The 18,303-nt window shown below is 42.7% G+C and overlaps 4 protein-coding genes across 6 annotated transcripts; 2 read left to right on the forward strand and 2 right to left on the reverse strand.

Moving 5' to 3' along the window:
* Positions 1-154: 154 nt before the first annotated feature.
* LOC139555180 (cation channel sperm-associated protein 4-like) lies at positions 155-9,477 on the forward strand. Its single transcript, XM_071368764.1, has 11 exons — positions 155-377; positions 574-666; positions 941-1,084; positions 3,004-3,105; positions 3,220-3,317; positions 3,822-3,951; positions 4,337-4,473; positions 5,919-6,081; positions 7,670-7,884; positions 8,262-8,424; positions 8,573-9,477. Exons 1-11 carry the CDS (start codon positions 345-347, stop codon positions 8,741-8,743), a joined length of 1,449 nt encoding a protein of 482 aa, XP_071224865.1. The 5' UTR covers positions 155-344; the 3' UTR covers positions 8,744-9,477.
* LOC139555182 (GATA zinc finger domain-containing protein 1-like) lies at positions 9,022-11,274 on the reverse strand. Its single transcript, XM_071368768.1, has 5 exons — positions 11,095-11,274; positions 10,364-10,486; positions 10,189-10,248; positions 9,873-10,056; positions 9,022-9,692 (listed from the first exon to the last, which is right to left on the reverse strand). The coding sequence occupies exons 1-5, from the start codon at positions 11,272-11,274 to the stop codon at positions 9,502-9,504; spliced, it is 738 nt and encodes a 245-aa protein (XP_071224869.1). The 3' UTR covers positions 9,022-9,501.
* Positions 11,275-11,847: 573 nt separating this feature from the next.
* On the forward strand, positions 11,848-13,833 carry LOC139555183 (chromatin accessibility complex protein 1-like). Its single transcript, XM_071368769.1, has 3 exons — positions 11,848-12,000; positions 12,381-12,507; positions 12,605-13,833. Exons 1-3 carry the CDS (start codon positions 11,848-11,850, stop codon positions 12,682-12,684), a joined length of 360 nt encoding a protein of 119 aa, XP_071224870.1. The 3' UTR covers positions 12,685-13,833.
* Positions 13,834-13,979: 146 nt separating this feature from the next.
* Positions 13,980-16,975, reverse strand: LOC139555181 (uncharacterized). 3 transcript variants are annotated; one of them, XM_071368765.1, is made up of 3 exons: positions 16,842-16,975; positions 15,438-16,055; positions 13,980-14,396 (listed from the first exon to the last, which is right to left on the reverse strand). In XM_071368765.1, exons 2-3 carry the CDS (start codon positions 15,983-15,985, stop codon positions 14,255-14,257), a joined length of 690 nt encoding a protein of 229 aa, XP_071224866.1. In that variant the 5' UTR covers positions 15,986-16,055; positions 16,842-16,975; the 3' UTR covers positions 13,980-14,254. The 3 variants fall into 3 exon arrangements, with proteins under 3 accessions (XP_071224866.1, XP_071224867.1, XP_071224868.1); XM_071368766.1 differs by having other exon boundaries at positions 16,795-16,944; XM_071368767.1 differs by having other exon boundaries at positions 16,870-16,928.
* Between the last annotated feature and the right edge of the window lie 1,328 nt (positions 16,976-18,303).

Raw genomic sequence — 18,303 nt, forward strand, 5'->3', positions numbered from 1 at the left:
ACGTTTTATTTGTTTAATAGCTAGATCGCTGTTTCCCTAAATAGGCTACTGTCAACTCCCTGTGATAAATATTGCCACCCAGTGGTGGAAACACATTGTGACACGTGTCTGCGTAATTTGAGCATAGAATGGACGGAGGACTGAATGACGAGAACGCAACTTCAGTTCCAATCACCTGTTGCACGATTATGACATCTATCTTCTGGAACGAGACCTTTTTGGTCAAAGATTCATCAACATTCTTCATAATATTTTCAACGGGGCTGGTGAGACAAAAGCGGTAACGGGGTATAGCTTCTATGGCATTTACCTGAAAATTAGTTGAAGGGAGAAGGCGCGAAAAAATGGATTACAGGAAACGCTTGATGATTCTCCAGGTAGGCCTAGACGAACTCCAAACGCTAGGGTAGGCCTATTGGCCGTTTTCACTCTACCACCATGTCATCTATATGCTCTCTTTGTACACTTATTCAAGTGTATTAACTGATTTGAACTTTTCCATATAATTGAACAACTTTTACAAAAGACTAACATGTTTTTGGGGCATCCAATTAACAATTTTTTCTACTGCAGCGGGCGTCGGAGAGCACCGGGAGGAGGTGGTCCGTGCTTGAGCGAGATGAGGAGCCTGAGATGATCAACATCAGAGACATCACCCAGCAAAAGGTGTAGGCTATATTTATACTGTTGGGCTTTCACAGGTATGATTACTTATATAGTGAATAATGAGTGGGTTAACATAGAGAGGTATGCAAAACAAATCTGAGTTCATTCACAGAGAAATCACACTACTCAGTTTTTTCAAACTATTTTCAGACAGATCTTCAACACTGATACTGGTACCTGGGGAGATTATTCAATTATTTTCACTTGTCCAGGAGACAGGGGCTCCGGTTCATCTAGATGAATACCAATAATGACCTCTGACTATACCCTATAGGATGACTCAGACACTGAGGACTATGTCTCCCAGGTGCTCGTGGGTGCACTGCTGGAGAACTTCCTGTTCAAATTACTCATCATCATCATGATTGTCAGCAACTGCATCATTATGGCCTTGCAAACCGATGCTATCATTGCCAAGGTAAGTTATGGTCACTGAGGACATCTTGTTGTATGGTGTATGGTGTTATTGAACATTTTGTGTTGTGGATATGTGGTGGTGTAGGGATGTTATATGATGTGCTGTTTTATCTTTAGCTCATTCAGTACAAACATAGTTCACTGTTTTATCTATTGTTTCATATGTAATGTGGATGCTTTGGTGTGTTTGGACCCCAGGAAGAGTAGCTAATGGGGATCCCTAAAAAATGCTAAATACAAATACACTGCTCAAAATAATAAAGGGAACACTTAAACAACACAATGTAACTCCAAGTCAATCACACTTCTGTGAAATCAAACTGTCCACTTAGGAAGCAACACTGATTGACAATAAATTTCACATGCTGTTGTGCAAATGGAATAGACAAAAGGTGGAAATTATAGGCAATTAGCAAGACACCCCCAAAAAAGGAGTGATTCTGCAGGTGGTGACCACAGACCACTTCTCAGTTCCTATGCTTCCTGGCTGATGTTTTGGTCACTTTTGAATGCTGGCGGTGCTCTCACTCTAGTGGTAGCATGAGACGGAGTCTACAACCCACACAAGTGGCTCAGGTAGTGCAGTTCATCCAGGATGGCACATCAATGCGAGCTGTGGCAAAAAGGTTTGCTGTGTCTGTCAGCGTAGTGTCCAGAGCATGGAGGCGCTACCAGGAGACAGGCCAGTACATCAGGAGACGTGGTAGAGGCCGTAGGAGGGCAACAACCCAGCAGCAGGACCGCTACCTCCGCCTTTGTGCAAGGAGGTGCACTGCCAGCGCCCTGCAAAATGACCTCCAGCAGGCCACAAATGTGCATGTGTCTGCTCAAACGGTCAGAAACAGACTCCATGAGGGTGGTATGAGGGCCCGACGTCCACAGGTGGGGGTTGTGCTTACAGCCCAACACCGTGCAGGACGTTTGGCATTTGCCAGAGAACACCAAGATTGGCAAATTCGCCACTGGCCCCCTGTGCTCTTCACAGATGAAAGCAGGTTCACACTGAGCACATGAGCACATGAGCACCGACGTGACAGAGTCTGGAGACGCCGTGGAGAACGTTCTGCCGCCTGCAACATCCTCCAGCATGACCGGTTTGGCGATGGGTCAGTCATGGTGTGGGGTGGCATTTCTTTGTGGGGCCGCACAGCCCTCCATGTGCTCGCCAGAGGTAGCCTGACTGCCATTAGGTACCGAGATGAGATCCTCAGACCCCTTGTGAGACCATATGCTGACACATGCACATTTGTGGCCTGCTGGAGGTCATTTTGCAGGGCGCTGGCAGTGCACCTCCTTGCACAAAGGCGGAGGTAGCGGTCCTGCTGCTGGGTTGTTGCCCTCCTACGGCCTCTACCACGTCTCCTGATGTACTGGCCTGTCTCCTGGTAGCGCCTCCATGCTCTGGACACTACGCTGACAGACACAGCAAACTTTTTGCCACAGCTCGCATTGATGTGCCATCCTGGATGAACTGCACTACCTGAGCCACTTGTGTGGGTTGTAGACTCCGTCTCATGCTACCACTAGAGTGAGAGCACCGCCAGCATTCAAAAGTGACCAAAACATCAGCCAGGAAGCATAGGAACTGAGAAGTGGTCTGTGGTCACCACCTGCAGAATCACTCCTTTTTTGGGGGTGTCTTGCTAATTGCCTATAATTTCCACCTTTTGTCTATTCCATTTGCACAACAGCATGTGAAATTTATTGTCAATCAGTGTTGCTTCCTAAGTGGACAGTTTGATTTCACAGAAGTGTGATTGACTTGGAGTTACATTGTGTTGTTTAAGTGTTCCCTTTATTTTTTTGAGCAGTGTACAAAGAGGTATTGTAGGCCTACTTTCAAACTGAAAACTCTTTTTATATGACAAGTCAACAGATAACAACGAACTGAAATGCAATGGAATGATTTGTTCATTGTAGAAGTATGACATTGCGTTCAGCATCTGTGAGCATATTATCCTCACCGTCTTCATCTGGGAGATCCTGGTCAAGTGGTATTACGGCTTCAACATCTTCTGGAAGGTAACGTCTGGTCAGGAGATTGATTTGACACAACCTATTACTTACTGTGGCCTTCTCAGAGACCATTGTGGTGTCATTATTCTCTCTCTCTCTGTCTCATTTTTGGTGTTTCAGAGTGGCTGGAATGTCCTAGACTGTTTGGTCACTCTGGCTCTGATGCTTGGACCCCTGATCTTTCCCCAGGGTGGGGACAGTTTACTAAAGGTCATCAGGTGAAGGAGTACCCCTCACACTCCGCAGAAACGCATTAGTGGAAACGTAGGGTGTTCTCAGGGCAGGTCTGGTTATAACTAGATATGTTTGAGTTGTGTCAGTGACAATTTGATCCTTTTAGCTAACCTCAACCCTTTTTCTAATCTTAACCTAATTCTCCTAACCTGCCACGATAATTCTCCTAACCTGCCACGATAATTCTCCTAACCTGATACGATAATTCTCCTAACCTGCCACGTTAATTCTCCTAACCTTAACCTAATTTAGTTTTAGGACAATCGTTTTTTTGTGTGTCAAACATCAACATGAAACATTATTTGTTGTGTAGTTGTTGTTGTGTGCTGCTTTCCCACTGGGCACACACTTGTTGAATCAACGGGGTTTCCACGTCATTTCAATGAAATGACGTTGAACCAACATGGAATAGACGTTGAATTGACATCTGTGCCCAGTGGGTTGTCACTCCATGTTGTAATGTGTTATTTATTGTGTGTGCATTCCAGGGTGTTGAGGGTAAGCCGTAGTATCAGGGGCTTTGCCTCCATGCAGGGTATGGCTATGATGGTCACCGTCATTATGCAGTCCATTCCAGACATGGCCAACATCTTCTTCCTCCTCCTCATCATCATGCTTGTAGGTGTTAAATCATGTACCAATTCAACCTCTCTCTCTTTCTACTTCTCTCTCTCACTTCATCATCATTCATCTTAATCCATTACCACTTCTTCGCCTCATTCTCGGGACTTTGAATGAGAAAAGAAACACGAGAACAGTCAATCTATGACGCCCCAGTTCTTGCTCTTGTTTATAGTATTTAATATGTTGGTTTGTTACTATGGCCCCAGATGAGTGTGTGATGTTTCAAGGAGTGATATGAGACCATATGAATGGATTCTACAACTGCTCAGTTGTCCCCTGTGTTTGTGATGGTGGGACATCTGCTCAGTTGTCCCCTGTGTTTGTGTCTCTCTGTGTTTGTGTCTAATGTCTCTGTTGATTTTCTGTCTGTGTCTGTCAGGTGTTTGCGGTGTTCGGCGTGACCCTGTTCAGTGCTGCTGTCCCATCAGCCTTTGGGGACCTGTTCTCGGCCCTCTACACCCTCTTCATCTGCATCACCCAGGACGGATGGATGGACATCTACAGGGAGTTTAAGGCGTAAGTGACACAAGGCCCTACATTTCCCCTTATCCAGTTCATACAGTATGTGTCCTTGGATAAATATTTTGAAAAGCAAGAGGAGATAATTTTATTAGTCTAATGCAGGGTAGCGTTTTTCATCATGAATCTTGTCTCCTATTGTCCTGGAAGAGGTGGTCTTCACTAATATCCCTTAAACAATGTAAATTACGCTTTGGTCCTATTATTGCTCACAGTTTCTATTTGGCGCAAAATTGAAAAACAATGTAACTTGGAATCATAATGTCATGCCCATACCCAACTCTGAAAATATCCAATGTTGGGATGTTTAAATTATCTCAGCTCCCGAAAGGACTGATCTCTATTATACACTGAACAAAAATATAAATGCAATATGTAAAGTGGTGGTCCCATGTTTCATGAGCTGAAATAAAAGATCCCAGAAATGTTCCATACACACAAAAGCTCATTTGTTTACATCCCTGTTAGTGAACATTTCTCCTTTGCCACGATAATCCATCCACCTCACAAGTGTGGTATATCAAGAAGCTGATTAAACAGCATGATCATTACACAGGTTCACCTTGTACTGGGGATAATAATAGGCCACTCTAAAATGTGCAATTTTGTCACACAACAAAATGGCACAGATGTCTCAAGTTTTGAGGGAGTGTGCAATTGGCATGCTGACTGAAGGAATGTCCACCTGCCACCTGAGCTGTTGCCAGAAAATTAAATGTTCACTTCTCTACCATAAGCCGTTTTAGATCATTTGGTAGTACGTTCAACCGGCCTCACAACCTCAGACCACGTATATGGCGTTGTGTGGGCGAGCGGTTTGCTGATGTCAACCTTGTGAACAGAGTGCCACATGGTGGGGTTATGGTATGGGCAGGCATAAGCTATGGGCCACAAACATAATTGCATTTTGTAATCTAACATTATCTTTGTATAAGGCTCGTGAATAGGGACTGGGGGGGGGAATGGGTTGGGATTATCTTTTGTATTAATTTATCTTATTGTTGTTGTACCTGTAACCCCCCCCAAAAAAGACTAAACGAAATAAAAAGTTGTTCACAAAAAATGTATTTTGTTCTGGAGGCAGCTCTGCAGTGGTCACTAGCTAGCACAGCCACAAAGTCATAAAATCTGCCTTTAAACCTAACCTTAACCACACTGCTAACCCTAATGCCTAACCTTAAATTAAGATCAAAAAGTGTTTCACATATTTTTACAATATAGCCCATTTTTACTGTGCCGATATCAAAACGGAAATGACTCAGTTCTACCTCCAGGACAAGACTCATGACAATTAACATCAACCTGCTAATTGTAGTCAAATGGGGCTTAACATTTTGCAGTAGAGTGAAAAAGCTTATGTGAAAATGCCTACATATTGTAGACATAGTTCTATGTATTTTGTCCTTATGTGGTAAGTGTTGTCCTTTCTCTCTGCACTGTAGTGATGAGGGGCTGATGTACGGAGCTTCTCTCTACTTTTTCATCTTCCTCACTGGCGGAGCCTTCATCTTCGCCAACCTTCTCGTTGCTGTGGTAACCACCAACCTTGAGATCTCCATGCCCGACTACGACGAAAAGAATTCGAACGAGTGTTCGCCGGCGGCGGTTAGTCTGTCACTCTTTCCCTTTTCACATTTAGTGTTTGTCACAGTGTTATTTATATCAAGGCATTGTATGTAACATCTTCTTGACCCTCATAAATGTGTATTATTGATCAAAGAAAATAAAATGTTATTTGTCACGTGGCCAAATACAACATGTGTAGACCTTACCGTGAAATTCTTCCTTACAAGCCCTTAGCCAACAATGCAGTTCAAGAAATAGAGTTAAGAAAATATTTACTAAATAAAGTAAAGTGAAAAAAAATACAATGTAATTTAATAAAATTAAAAAGTAACAAGAAAATTACATAACAATAATGAGGCTATATACAGCGGGTACCGGTACCGAGTCAATGTGCAGGGGTACAAGTTAGTCGAGGTAATTTGAAAAGTGACTGCATAGATAATAAACAGTGAGTGGGGGGGGGTGAATGTAAATAGTCCGGGTGGCCATTTGATTGATTGTTCAGCAGTCTTATGGCTTGGGGGTAGAAGCTGTTAAGGAGCCTTTTGAACCTAGACTTGGCGCTCCTGTACCGCTTGCTGTGAGTTAACAGTCTATGACTTGGGTGACTGGAGTCTTTGACCATTTTTTGGACCTTCCTCTGACACCACCTAGTATATAGGTCCTGGATGTCAAGAAGCTTGAAGCTTGGCCCCAGTGATGTACTGGGCCGAACACACTGCCCTCCTCGCGGTCAGATGCCGAGCAGTTGCCATACCAGGCGGTGATGCAACCGGTCAGGATGCTCTCGATGGTGCAGCTGTAGAACTTTTTGAGGATCTGGGGACCCATACCAAATCTTTTCAGTCTCCTGAGGGGGAAAAGATGTTGTCGTGCCCTCTTCACAACTGTCTTGGTGTGTTTGGACCATGATAGTTTGTTGGTGATGTGGACACCAAGGAACTTAAAACTCTCGACCCGCTCCACTTCAACCCTGTCAATGTTAATGGGGGCCTGTTCGGCCCTCCTTTTTCCTATATGTCATCGTTGTTGGTGATCAGACCTACCACTGTTGTGTCATCAGCTAACTTAATGATGGTGTTGGAGTCGTGCTTGGCAGTGCAGTCGTGGGTGAACAGGGAGCACAGGAGGGGACTAAGCATGCACCCCGGAGGGGCCCCAGTGTTGGGGATCAACATGGCAGATGTGTTGTTGCCTACCCTTACCACCTGGGGCCGGCCTGTCAGGAAGTCCAGTTGCAGAGGGAGGTGTTTATTCCCAGGGTACTTAGCTTAGTGATGAGTTTTGTGGTCACTATGGTGTTGAACACTGAACTGTAGTGAATGAACAGCATTGTCACATAGGTGTTCCTTTTGTCCAGGTGGGAAAGAGCAGTGTGGAGTGTGATTGAGATTGCGTCATCTGTGGATCTGTTGGGGGGTATGCGAATTGGAGTGGGTGTAGGGTTTCCGACATGATGGTGTTGATATGAGCCATGACCAGACTTTCAAAGGGGGTGGGTATGCGTGATGAGTTGTATACTGATTATTACAAGCTAGCTGCCTTTCAAAATCATCAATACGACCACTGCTCTTTCGTAGTTCCGTGTATTTAGTCCTCTCTCCTCAACCTGTCCCCTCTCACACAGCTGATTCCAGAGGACACGGGAGGCTTGGCGGACCAGAGCACCATCCACGTGGAGGAGGTGGTGACCAAGTCCAATATGACCCGGCGCCAGAAGCCCTGGAAGGCGAGCTGTCTAGAGAACCTGACCATGGACACCTTCGAGGAGCTGGTCCTTGTCATGGCTGCTATGCAGAAGAACATGGCTGCCTACAGGGAGATAAGACAAGAGCTGGACAGGTAGTGTAACGGAAGTCTCTGTTCTAGCTAGAAGCTATTGAAGCCACTATACATTTTTTCATCGTCCATCACAGTAACTGGTTTACACGTTTCCAATTGGCTCATTCATCCCCCTCCTCTCCCTGTAACTATTCCCCAGGTCGTTGCTGTAAATTGTGTTCTCAGTCAATTTACCTGGTAAAATAAGAGTTCCATAAAATAAAGTAATTGTGATACCAAGAAATTATGTTTTTCAATCTCCATTTTTCTGAATTCAATTAGACAATTTTTTCTCCCTTATAAGTAAAGATGGTGTCTTTAATGAAAAAAAAGATTGTCTTTGTACAGTGGATGAACTGTAGGTATATGTCCGACCATGGGTATGTGTTTATCCACAGTATAGTGGAGGAGGTGCACAGCCTGTCGTTCAACGTAAAGCAAGAGCAGGAGGTGATGATGAGGAACCATATGGCTGCGACCCTCCAGGACAACCTATTGAATAATGATATCGCCACAGGCCGCACCGGAGACATACTGTCCACCCTCATCACCCTGGAGAAGGTAGGAAGGCAGTGGACATGGCACCCTATTCCCTATGTAGTGCACTCATTTTGACCAGAGCTTTATGGGTACACAATAGATTAATTGACTTTTCCTAGAGTTGTCTATAAGCTTACATTCACTATTCTGTTACGTGTCTCTGTTTCAGGCTCATGTCATAGACTCGAACACAGCATCTGCTCACCTGTTCCAGAAGGGGAACATGCGTCACGCAGCCATGAGGCTGTCCATGGACAGCCAGATGTACTACCAGTCTACTTCTACACATGTGGATGCGGGACACAGTAACACTCCCAGCACACACCACAACACAGGCTGAACATACACAGGAATTTCTTCATGTCCCAAATCATTTGGCTTTACTGATTAGCTGAAATGGTCTCAAAGATAATGATAGATTACATGGCTAAATCAGACTCAGGCTTGCTGCACACATTTCCACATGCAGATCAACATTAACCATGTAATGTGACATCAAGGAAGAGTTAGTTTCTTGATAAAAAAAGACTGGTGACTGACGTAAATGATCAAAGGTTTCACAAAGTGTCTAAAAATATATACCAAAAGGGATAGAACTTGGAGTCTATTAACAGCATCTTTATAAATACTTTTTTTTATTTTTAGGTATAATATAACACTTCACATGTATTGCACAGATGTCTAAATAAAAATGATATGTTTGAAAAACATTCTAGTACAAAGCTTATGAAAAAGGTATTTTCCACATTTATTACCGAATACAAAAGTCAATCCCATATCTCACTGTCACCTCAGGATGATCATTTCATGGGTCCGTCCCTGTATTGTTGGAAGGGTTTGACTTAGAAGGGTTTGTAAACGTTGAATTACAAACACTTTCAATATTCAGACTATAATAATTATTATTATGTGGAGTCTATATTTGTCCCATTTCATACATGTACAAGTGTGTATTAAAACATGTGTGAATTGGAAATGTGTTTTTTTAGCATGTCCCAACTCACCCTGAACCACTCTCAGAGAGCAATTTGGGTCAAGTGCCTTGTTCTAGCAAACTAACAGACAAGGTTAATATCTTCATGTTAAATGTCCCAGCGGCTAATTGCTGTTGCCAAATGATTCTTTGATAGCGATGGCCGGCGTGGGTCCAATATGGGTCCAGATGTAGCCTTTCTCTGGACGGATAGGAATGGTGGGGTAGGGGCAGCTCCTGGACTTGAAGTACTCCGAGGGGGCGTGGCACACAAACTCCAAGTACTCCATCTTCCTGGGTAGATCCTCCTCTGGACCTATAGACACAATCAGAAAATCAGTAATGGAAACATTATCAGCTAGTAGTGGTCTTTGAGTCTACTGTGACATTACTCCCATATACACAATGCTCAAAAAGAGACAACTTTTATTTCTGTGTGCTCAAATGCAACTATAAAAAATGTGAGATAAATACTTAAGATTCAATCATCACTCACCAACAATGTAAGTGGCTGGATCAAACAGGTCCTTAGGACTGGCCTGGGTTGGTATCAACCAAGTCAACGCGGCACTCTTCTCACAGTACTGGTCCTGGATGAAACCTCTGATCTGTGCATAGTACGGCCTCCCATCATCCTCGTCTGTCACTTTGATGACATCTCCCATCTGATAATACACACCCTGCACAATGACACACGAAGGCAGAACGATTGCTGACAGCTATACATATCTGTGGCATACATTAAACAACAGATACATTTGTTATGTTTGCTAACATTATGTCCAGAAAGGATTTATAAAAAGTAAACATACCTTATAAAAGACTGATTCTGATGTGATGATTGTGGAAACAGATTCTGGTGCTTTGATTGGCTGTGGGGGGGGGGGGTCACATTGGGAGGAGCTTAGATTTTAACACCTGTGACAATACAACACAAGCAATCCAACACAAAGAGTTCCTGTGTATTTGAACTAATAATACACTTACATTTTTTAGTTTGAATATGTGTCTTCTGCCTTTTCCTTTGGTAGACACCTTTTTCTCAGAGGCAGGGGCTTTGTACTTTGTGCTCCTCAACCGTGCTGATCTCCTGTGGATCTCTTGTTTAGACTGTGGGCAAGATGTGTCAAATACCAATATTACATCTCCATCAGGGTGACATATATTGTTTTCTGTTTTGTCTTGCAAATATATGAGTATGGAGTTACAGTCACTAAGGGGAGCACAGTACAGTACATTATAGTGCAGGCCTATGTACAATGAGTGTACAAAACATTAGGAACACCTTCCTAATATTGAGATGTACCCCCTTTTGCCCTCAGAACAGCCTCAATTAATCGGGGCATGGACTCTACAAGTTGTCAAAAGCATACCATGGGGATTCTGGCCATGTTGACTCCAATGCTTCCCACAGTTGTGTCAAGTTGGCTGGACCATTCTTGATGCACGACACACAACCGAGTTCCATACCCCGTTCAAAGGCACTTTAGTCTTGCCCATTCACCCTCGGAATGGCACACATACACAACCCATGTCTCACGGCTTAAAAATATGTATTTAACCTGTGTCATCCCCTTCATCTACACTGATTGACGTGGATTTAACATGTGACATCATCAATAAGGAATCAGCGTTCACCTGGATTCACTTGGTATGGAAAGAGTAGGTGTTCCTAATGTTTTGTACACTTAGTGTATGTGCTCAAAACGACAAACAACCTGCTTGCCCCCGCCATTATTCTGTAGTGTGTTGGAGGACACCGAGGGTCCAGATGCTCCACTGCTGGTGCTCTTCCCCGTGCAGTTATTGCACAGGATCTCTCCTTGGTTTCCCTTTTTCCACATAGACGATGAGTTTGTTTTGCAGACAGCGCAACATGGTTTCAAACCCAGAGGCATCTTGAACGTGTTGACCAGCGAAATGATGAATGCAGAAGCTAGCTATTTAGCTAACTGCTTTCTGGCTAACAACATCAGCAACAAACAACCTAAAGCATGCAACAAAAAAAGAGCCAATCGTCCGCTCGCGCAGACAAACAGATACAGAATGCAAATCAAATAAAACCAGCAATAATCGAAAGCTGTTTAAAGGAACAACACAGATAACCTGTCCGTAAAATGTATTTTCCCTCTTTCAGATAGCTAGTGACGTGTTGGAGCGCTTAAACGTGTAACGTTATTGCGCCACCTACTGTGATGGAGTGTATCGGCAGGCTTATATGTATCTAGCAGGCAGGCGTATAAACGCTTAGCTACTTCTTTGTAAAAATCAAGCAAAAAAACGATAATATTGTCTGAAACAGAAGTACATACGGTAGCTAGCTACTTTAGTTGTGGGTGAGAGAAAAAAAACGATCCAAGCACGCTTACTACGTCACTGATCAAAAAGTAGCGGGGAACTTCCACTCCTCGCAACTGTATATTAACCGTTGCTACCAGTACCACTGAAGAAACGTCCTTATTCATGTCAAAATGTCTGGAGACAACGCGGAAGACAAAGTTAATCATGCATCTAACAGCAAAGGCATCTCTCTTCCAATGACTCGCGTGAAACTGATCATGAAAAGTTCTCCCGACGTCTCAAGCATCAACCAAGAGGCTCTTCTCATCACCACCAAAGCAACAGTACGTTGAATTCAGTTTACTGGCGTAGTTATGCTAGCTAGCCAATAGCTAGGCCTGCTAGCTAGTTTTGTAGTGAGGCATTTTCATATAGGCAGCGCTAGCTAGCTACTTCCATTAGTTCAAGCTCGTGAAGAAGGTAGCTAGCTAGCTAACCCTGAATGGCTGTAACAGTTAGCCAGCTAGCCCTGCACTGACATGGCTGTAGAGCCCCAACCAAAATAGGATGTAAACCCTAATGTCTGAATGTCTTTGCCTCGGCTTACTTTACATCCATCAGAGCCTTGTAAATAGAAGACTGGCCTCCATTATAGTGTCACTGTTAATAAATGGGAACTGTCCTGTGTAATAACAATTTCATTCATAACACTCGTGTCTTGTAGGAACTGTTCGTTCAGTACTTGGCTCTGTCCTCGTTCAACAATGGAGCAGGGAAAGACAATAAGACACTCTTGTACAGTGATCTGGCCAATACTGTTGAGGGAACAGAGACTTTTCAGTTTCTCACAGGTAAGAACTAGTGTTGCCACCACCACTTGACTTACATTCTCTTCTCTCTGAGCATACAGTAGATAGTCAATATTATCTGTTCATTATACCATTGCAGATATCCTACCAAAGAAGATCTTCGCTCGAGATTACCTGAAGCTCATAGAGGAAAATCCAATTGAGGAAGCAGACAATTGAAAAGACATTCAACCCTTCAAGCAATAGTGGTTGCTAGCATGGAGTCTGTTGAAGCTTTTTTCTCCAGCTCATTCCTGAAGTAGTCCACATCCATACTACTTCCAGGCGATGGCATTGTGTAGGCCTACATCTTCCCTGAGACGTACTAGAGTATATTATGTTTACTACCATTAGTTGCCCAGTCATCCAGATAATGGTCATCCAGTTTGGGGTCAGAAAGAATCAGTATGTGAGTTGACTACAGATAAACCATTAAAATCATAATCATATGTTGACCATGATACCACCCCCATATTCCCCCCTACAGCAATCACCTGCTGCCGAAGAGAAACGTCTGTGCTTCCTCTGGTTTTAATACCACTCGGTGCAAATAGTGCAAGCTTTCATCTGTTTTGGGCATTCTTTTTCTAAACAAGATCTTGAAGCAAAGGTTGAACAAATCAGGTGCTTTAAATAAAAAAAATATTCCATACAAGCAATGCAGTTCTCAGGTCAAACCAAATTGACTCATTGGTTGTGTCCTTTTTATGAAGAGGAACCCCAATGCGCAGTCTTTGCTAATGCTGACTATCTACTTGATATGACTTTTGTATTATATACCTTTCATTCATAAACAATGTTGATAACTAATCTTTAGAGATCTACACATGCAAACCGATTCCTTTTAGCAACGCGACTGAGTATAAAAGACACTTTAGACTTTGGCTGTGTTTAATGTGATATATTTACCATATTACTCAGTCAAAACCATTGGTAGTTTCAGCACTGGGTGGTTGCAGGCAGCACTAATTAATTTTTTTAGTAACAGCTCCTCTCAGATTGTGATGCATTTACGCGAGGACAGGGATTGCAATATTTAGGTTTATGTGAAGACAGGACAAAAAAAGAAATCACACTTAATGCTACATTTATTAAACCAAAGTCTAAATATGCTACTGTGTGTGGTTGAACTACAAAGCAGGCTACTGTAACTGCTAGTGTGTATTGTCTCAAATGGAAAGAATGCACTGAACTTTAACCGCTGTGTATATATTTTCTACAGGTGTTTGTAACAGCAATTTCATCCCATCTAACGATTGAGACTTGCCTTTTGTATGTTTTTGTGTTCCATAGTTTAGTTAATGAAAATAAAATCTTCATGCTCTACTAGATTATGCGTCATTCCCTATTTGTGTTGCATTGTTGTTTTCACCTTGTTGTAACAAAGCATTTACATAAATGTTACAATTTTATACCACACTGAATGAGTGTCACAGTTTTACTTCAATAAATAACATCTCTTTCTGGAACAGGTGTGCATGCTGAGTATAAAAATATATTTTATTTCCATCAAAATCTCCCTGATGCTGTAGGCTGCGTGCAGTTTGGGTTTCAGATAGGATTAAAATACACCTAATAGGAATGTGACTACGGAAGAATAAAATACCTAGTTCATATACAAAGAAAGTGCACCTCATGCTTTGTAAAGGGGGTTTTAACCTGAGTTTGCATGCATTGTTAGTGGGATATATTACATGATGGTACAGTTCATTCAAAAGCTGACAAAAAAATTGCCTTTAGAACACATCATTCACTGTGCCATTAGTTTGTCAAGTCGGAGTTGCATGATGTGTAAAGACTTCTCTAGGCTGGAGAACTGTTTCTCTAGAAGGGCTGCCACGTTGTCTTTTCCGTTGATGGAGTCCTTCGTTTTGGCAATGTGCTCCTTTATACTAGAAACAGACATTAAACAAAATCACAAAAGGTTCTCATACACATGAACCTAAAAACAGGTTTCATACATTTTATAACAATGTACTCTTTGATCTCCTAAATATTTACGACACGCTATCAATTACACACACATGAGTATTTAGTTGTATATCTTTGTATTTTATGCGTGTGTGACTGTTCTTGTCTATCAGTGTAACAGTGTTTTGTTACTTGTCATGTTTTCTGTTTTTGTGTGGCCCCCAGGAAGAATAGCTACGGCTTCGGCAAAAGCTAATGGGGATCCGAATAAACAAATACCAGCGGGATTGGTTCAAACTGTATCGTACTAGAAAGAGAAAGTCTGATCTCATTAAATTGCATTGTAATGATTTGTAATGAATCTCATAACAGGACTTTGGTTCAGCCAGATGTGGGGAGGACTGAAGTAGAACGTGAAATGATTCAGGCGGTGTTTGGACGACTTTTCCCGCTCTGTTCTTAGACCTCTCTACTCAGTAGGACAGGTCCTGACTAGTGGTTGATCATGCATGACTTCATCTGCTAGGAATTCAACAATGCTGGTTGGAGCAGAAAGCTCCACATACCCTTCTACATCTGCATTGCTTGCTGTTTGGGGTTTTAGGCTGGGTTTCTGTATAGCACTTTGTGACATTGGCTGATGTAAAAAGGGCTTTATAAATACATTTGATTGATTTACCCTTTATTTTCCTCACTCCCCTACACATTATCCTGCTTGCACAAGTCCCTAGAGGAAGTTCACTCAATTCCCTTTGATGAACTAGCTACAATCATTGAATTTCTCAATAGTTTTACTATGCCATCAACAAACAAAATCACTGTGTTAAAAAAGGCATTGGTATATATGACTGCTTGAGTATTCAATCTTTAGAAGTAAAAATAAGAGCAAAACTACCATGACGTCCTGTTTAACACAAACAGCAGGTGGAACAAGACTAGGGGCCAACTCAGTGCTGTGGTGCAGTGAGTGAATCTACCCCCTCACCTTGAGAAGGTCCATCGCTCCATCCCCTACACCTCACCTTGAGAAGGTCCAGTGCTCTGTCCCCTCCTTCCTCTTCTCCTCCAGTGTGAGGAACACCTTCTGCATGGTCTCCGTCGTCTCTGTCACGTTCAGGTAGTCCGCCCTCACCACCTGCAAGTCCTCCAAGGCCTGCTGTTTAAACGAGGCTGAAGTTCCCCCTTCTACCACCACCTCACTGGCCAGGGACACCGCCTGCAGGGCCGCCCTATTCTGGAGCACCAGCAGACGAGACTGCTCAAACTCCTCCGGCCCGGCAATGTCGTCCCAGCAGACTGGGGAGGCCGAGGGCAGCCAGAAGCGCTGGGAGCAGTTGACAGGGTTCCCCGGAATCTCTGTCACAAAAGGGCTGTCGGCGGGGAAGCTGTGGAGTAGATCCTGGAGGTTGAAGGAACCGGAGCCCCACTCCCAGTCTCCCTGCATGGGCTCCCCTGACTCTGGGTCGGGCGTGGGTCCCACCTCCGCTCCCACCGGGCACCAGGCACTCAGGAGGCAGCAGGAGAGGGAGAGCCAAGCCCAGCTAGTTGTTCCATCGTGGAGCCACTTCATCACGATGTAGCTGGACTAGTCTTGTTCCCCAGCAGTGTGTCTATTAGCCTGGCAAGCAAGGCTACTGGGCCTGAGGAGTAACGCAATGGGCATTGTCATTTAGATAGGCCTAATTTGTGCCGCTAGAAATAAACATGGTACCAGTCCAGCAGTGAATCATTCATCCAGGAAAACATGAGCTCATTTCCAAGCCACAGGACTCTTTGTTTTGAACATTACAGTTCACAGTAACTTTTCTGTATTTCTCACATACAATACCTTATGTTCTGCAGACAGAGGTTAGTGACTTTAATCCGTTCTTGAACAACTTTCACCTACTTTTTCCTGTGTATTTTCTTCCTGCCAGTAGGGTGGTCTAACAGTAATGTTTGGCATGGTGGCACTAGGGCAGACTGTCTAACCAGTTTTCCATGTTATGTCCTTGCTACAGGCAACAAAATGTGTTTAAAAGTATTTCCCTGGTACTTACAGTACAAATGTAAACCTATAAAGCTTTGCAATAATGTTGTGGAACCGTTACTGTTAAATACATCTTATTAATGAAACCACCTGGACATAGCTGAAATATAAAAAACTAAATGCAAACACAGTGCGCTACTCCACTGCTTATGTTATGAACAAACAATCATTTAGATATTTGGTTCAAACGATATTGGGGTCAATCGAATCATTACCGCCAGGCGGTGGAAAATAATCCTAATCGTTCAGCACTGCAGTCGGTTCATTCTGCAAACGGTCATAATTTGTCGTATCTTCATGTTTATACAATAGCTTCTCTAAACTATCAAGCAAAGCAAGAACATACTTACAAATGTAATCAAACGGCGTATTGCCATTTTTTTCATGCAAAGATTACCGTATAGAAGAAAATTCCGGAGACGTACGCAGTTTAGTCCGTCGCTGGTGCAAGTGAAGTCAAATTACACATGGTGAGCTTTTGGAAAGTATGACTCGTTCTCTCCCTCTTCCTCTCTCAGCGGTTTGAACAGCCCGGTGTCAGAGCATTTCGTATTATTCTGTACGTAAATCTGAGGCATAATTTCGTATGATATGCATGTTACATTTCGTATTATATTAATTTGTAGTTGTCCATCACCCATTTCGTATGATATATTACGAATTCTAGCTAGGTGGCTAACGTTAGCTAGACTAGGAGTTAGGGTTAAGGTTAGCTTAAATGGTTTGGGTTAGAAGGGTTGGGGTTAGCTAACATGCTAAGTAGTTGCAAAGCAGCGAAAAAGTAGTTAAAAAGTTGCTAATTAACTAAATTTGTCCATGATCCGATTTGAACTCTCAAACTTTGGGGTTCTAGACGTTCGTGTCATAGGCTCACCCACCCTACATTTGTGTTTGCCATCTGTCTTATGTAAGAGTATCCCGGATTTACGTTTACTATGTTACGTCTAGTCTATGGGACCAGGCCGAAGAACAAGCAAAACACCATGAATTTGTCGAATACCAACAGACTGCGATTTTGTAGAGTAATTTTGAAGGTAAAGTGTAATTCGGTTTCTTAAATTGGTACTTTTACTTATCTGGTTTACTAATTATGTGGTACTGACAGCTGTAATTTTAGAAGCCAACTAATAAAAAAATTACCGAATAATTTGTCCTATAAATATATCTTCTAAAAGTTGACTTTTTAATAGTGAAATATATTTTATGCGCAGGTTGTGTCCTGCAGACTTGACATGGACTCAAGTAGAATACATGGGAAAAAGTCGGCCCCATATTAAAGTTTGTCAGTTGATTGTATACCTCAAAAGAGTTCTAAATCAAGCAGTGTCAATATTCCGTAGCATATGTATTTTAGGAAATCGGCAGTCTTTACTCCCATTCTCTTGGGCTTGAACTGCACATGCAACAGTCGGATCCATTTCGAGAAAAAAAAACACTGCTAGGTGTAGACTACTGTACTTGTGGGGGCAGTATAAAAAACAAATAGACTTTATGGCTGAAATAAAAAGTATAGCACCTCATTTATACGAGTACTAAATCATATTGGGATTTATAGACACCATCTGTGTGTGTTTAGGGAGTGCTGTTTTGGCAGTAAAATAGAAAAGGCGCAAGGGGTGTATTTGGAAAAGTCTAGCACTGACATAAGTAAATAGGAATGGCAAAAACAGCTAAAGATGGACAGTGTTATTTCATTGGGAACATGTGGTTCATGAAGCCAAAAACGTGTCATACTAAATGATTAACTTGCAGAATCTATAATGTCCACTTACAAGCACCATGACCAGTTATTCATACGTACATCAAGGGACAAGATTAAACCATTCACATTTAACCAAATCTTAATATACATAGTAAAA

The sequence above is a fragment of the Salvelinus alpinus genome, chromosome 26 (assembly GCF_045679555.1).
Source record: "Salvelinus alpinus chromosome 26, SLU_Salpinus.1, whole genome shotgun sequence".
NCBI classification, from domain to species: Eukaryota; Metazoa; Chordata; class Actinopteri; order Salmoniformes; family Salmonidae; genus Salvelinus; species Salvelinus alpinus.

What these genes read in the sequence shown, in the direction of transcription:
- LOC139555182 (XM_071368768.1), bottom strand. Translation starts at nt 11,274, where the DNA reads ATGCCTCTGGGTTTGAAACCATGTTGCGCTGTCTGCAAAACAAACTCA. An exon ending in CAGAATCAGTCTTTTATAAG is followed by an intron (nt 10,057 to 10,188) that starts GTATGTTTACTT and finishes GTCATTGTGCAG; the next exon opens with GGTGTGTATTATCAGATGGG. An exon ending in TCCAGCCACTTACATTGTTG is followed by an intron (nt 9,693 to 9,872) that starts GTGAGTGATGAT and finishes TTGTGTCTATAG; the next exon opens with GTCCAGAGGAGGATCTACCC.
- LOC139555181 (XM_071368765.1), bottom strand. Translation starts at nt 15,985, where the DNA reads ATGAAGTGGCTCCACGATGGAACAACTAGCTGGGCTTGGCTCTCCCTC. An exon ending in GAGCACTGGACCTTCTCAAG is followed by an intron (nt 14,397 to 15,437) that starts GTGAGGTGTAGG and finishes GTCTGTTTCTAG; the next exon opens with TATAAAGGAGCACATTGCCA.
- LOC139555183 (XM_071368769.1), top strand. Translation starts at nt 11,848, where the DNA reads ATGTCTGGAGACAACGCGGAAGACAAAGTTAATCATGCATCTAACAGC. An exon ending in TCATCACCACCAAAGCAACA is followed by an intron (nt 12,001 to 12,380) that starts GTACGTTGAATT and finishes CGTGTCTTGTAG; the next exon opens with GAACTGTTCGTTCAGTACTT. An exon ending in GACTTTTCAGTTTCTCACAG is followed by an intron (nt 12,508 to 12,604) that starts GTAAGAACTAGT and finishes ATACCATTGCAG; the next exon opens with ATATCCTACCAAAGAAGATC.
- LOC139555180 (XM_071368764.1), top strand. Translation starts at nt 345, where the DNA reads ATGGATTACAGGAAACGCTTGATGATTCTCCAG. An exon ending in GAGACATCACCCAGCAAAAG is followed by an intron (nt 667 to 940) that starts GTGTAGGCTATA and finishes TATACCCTATAG; the next exon opens with GATGACTCAGACACTGAGGA. An exon ending in AGTTTACTAAAGGTCATCAG is followed by an intron (nt 3,318 to 3,821) that starts GTGAAGGAGTAC and finishes TGTGCATTCCAG; the next exon opens with GGTGTTGAGGGTAAGCCGTA.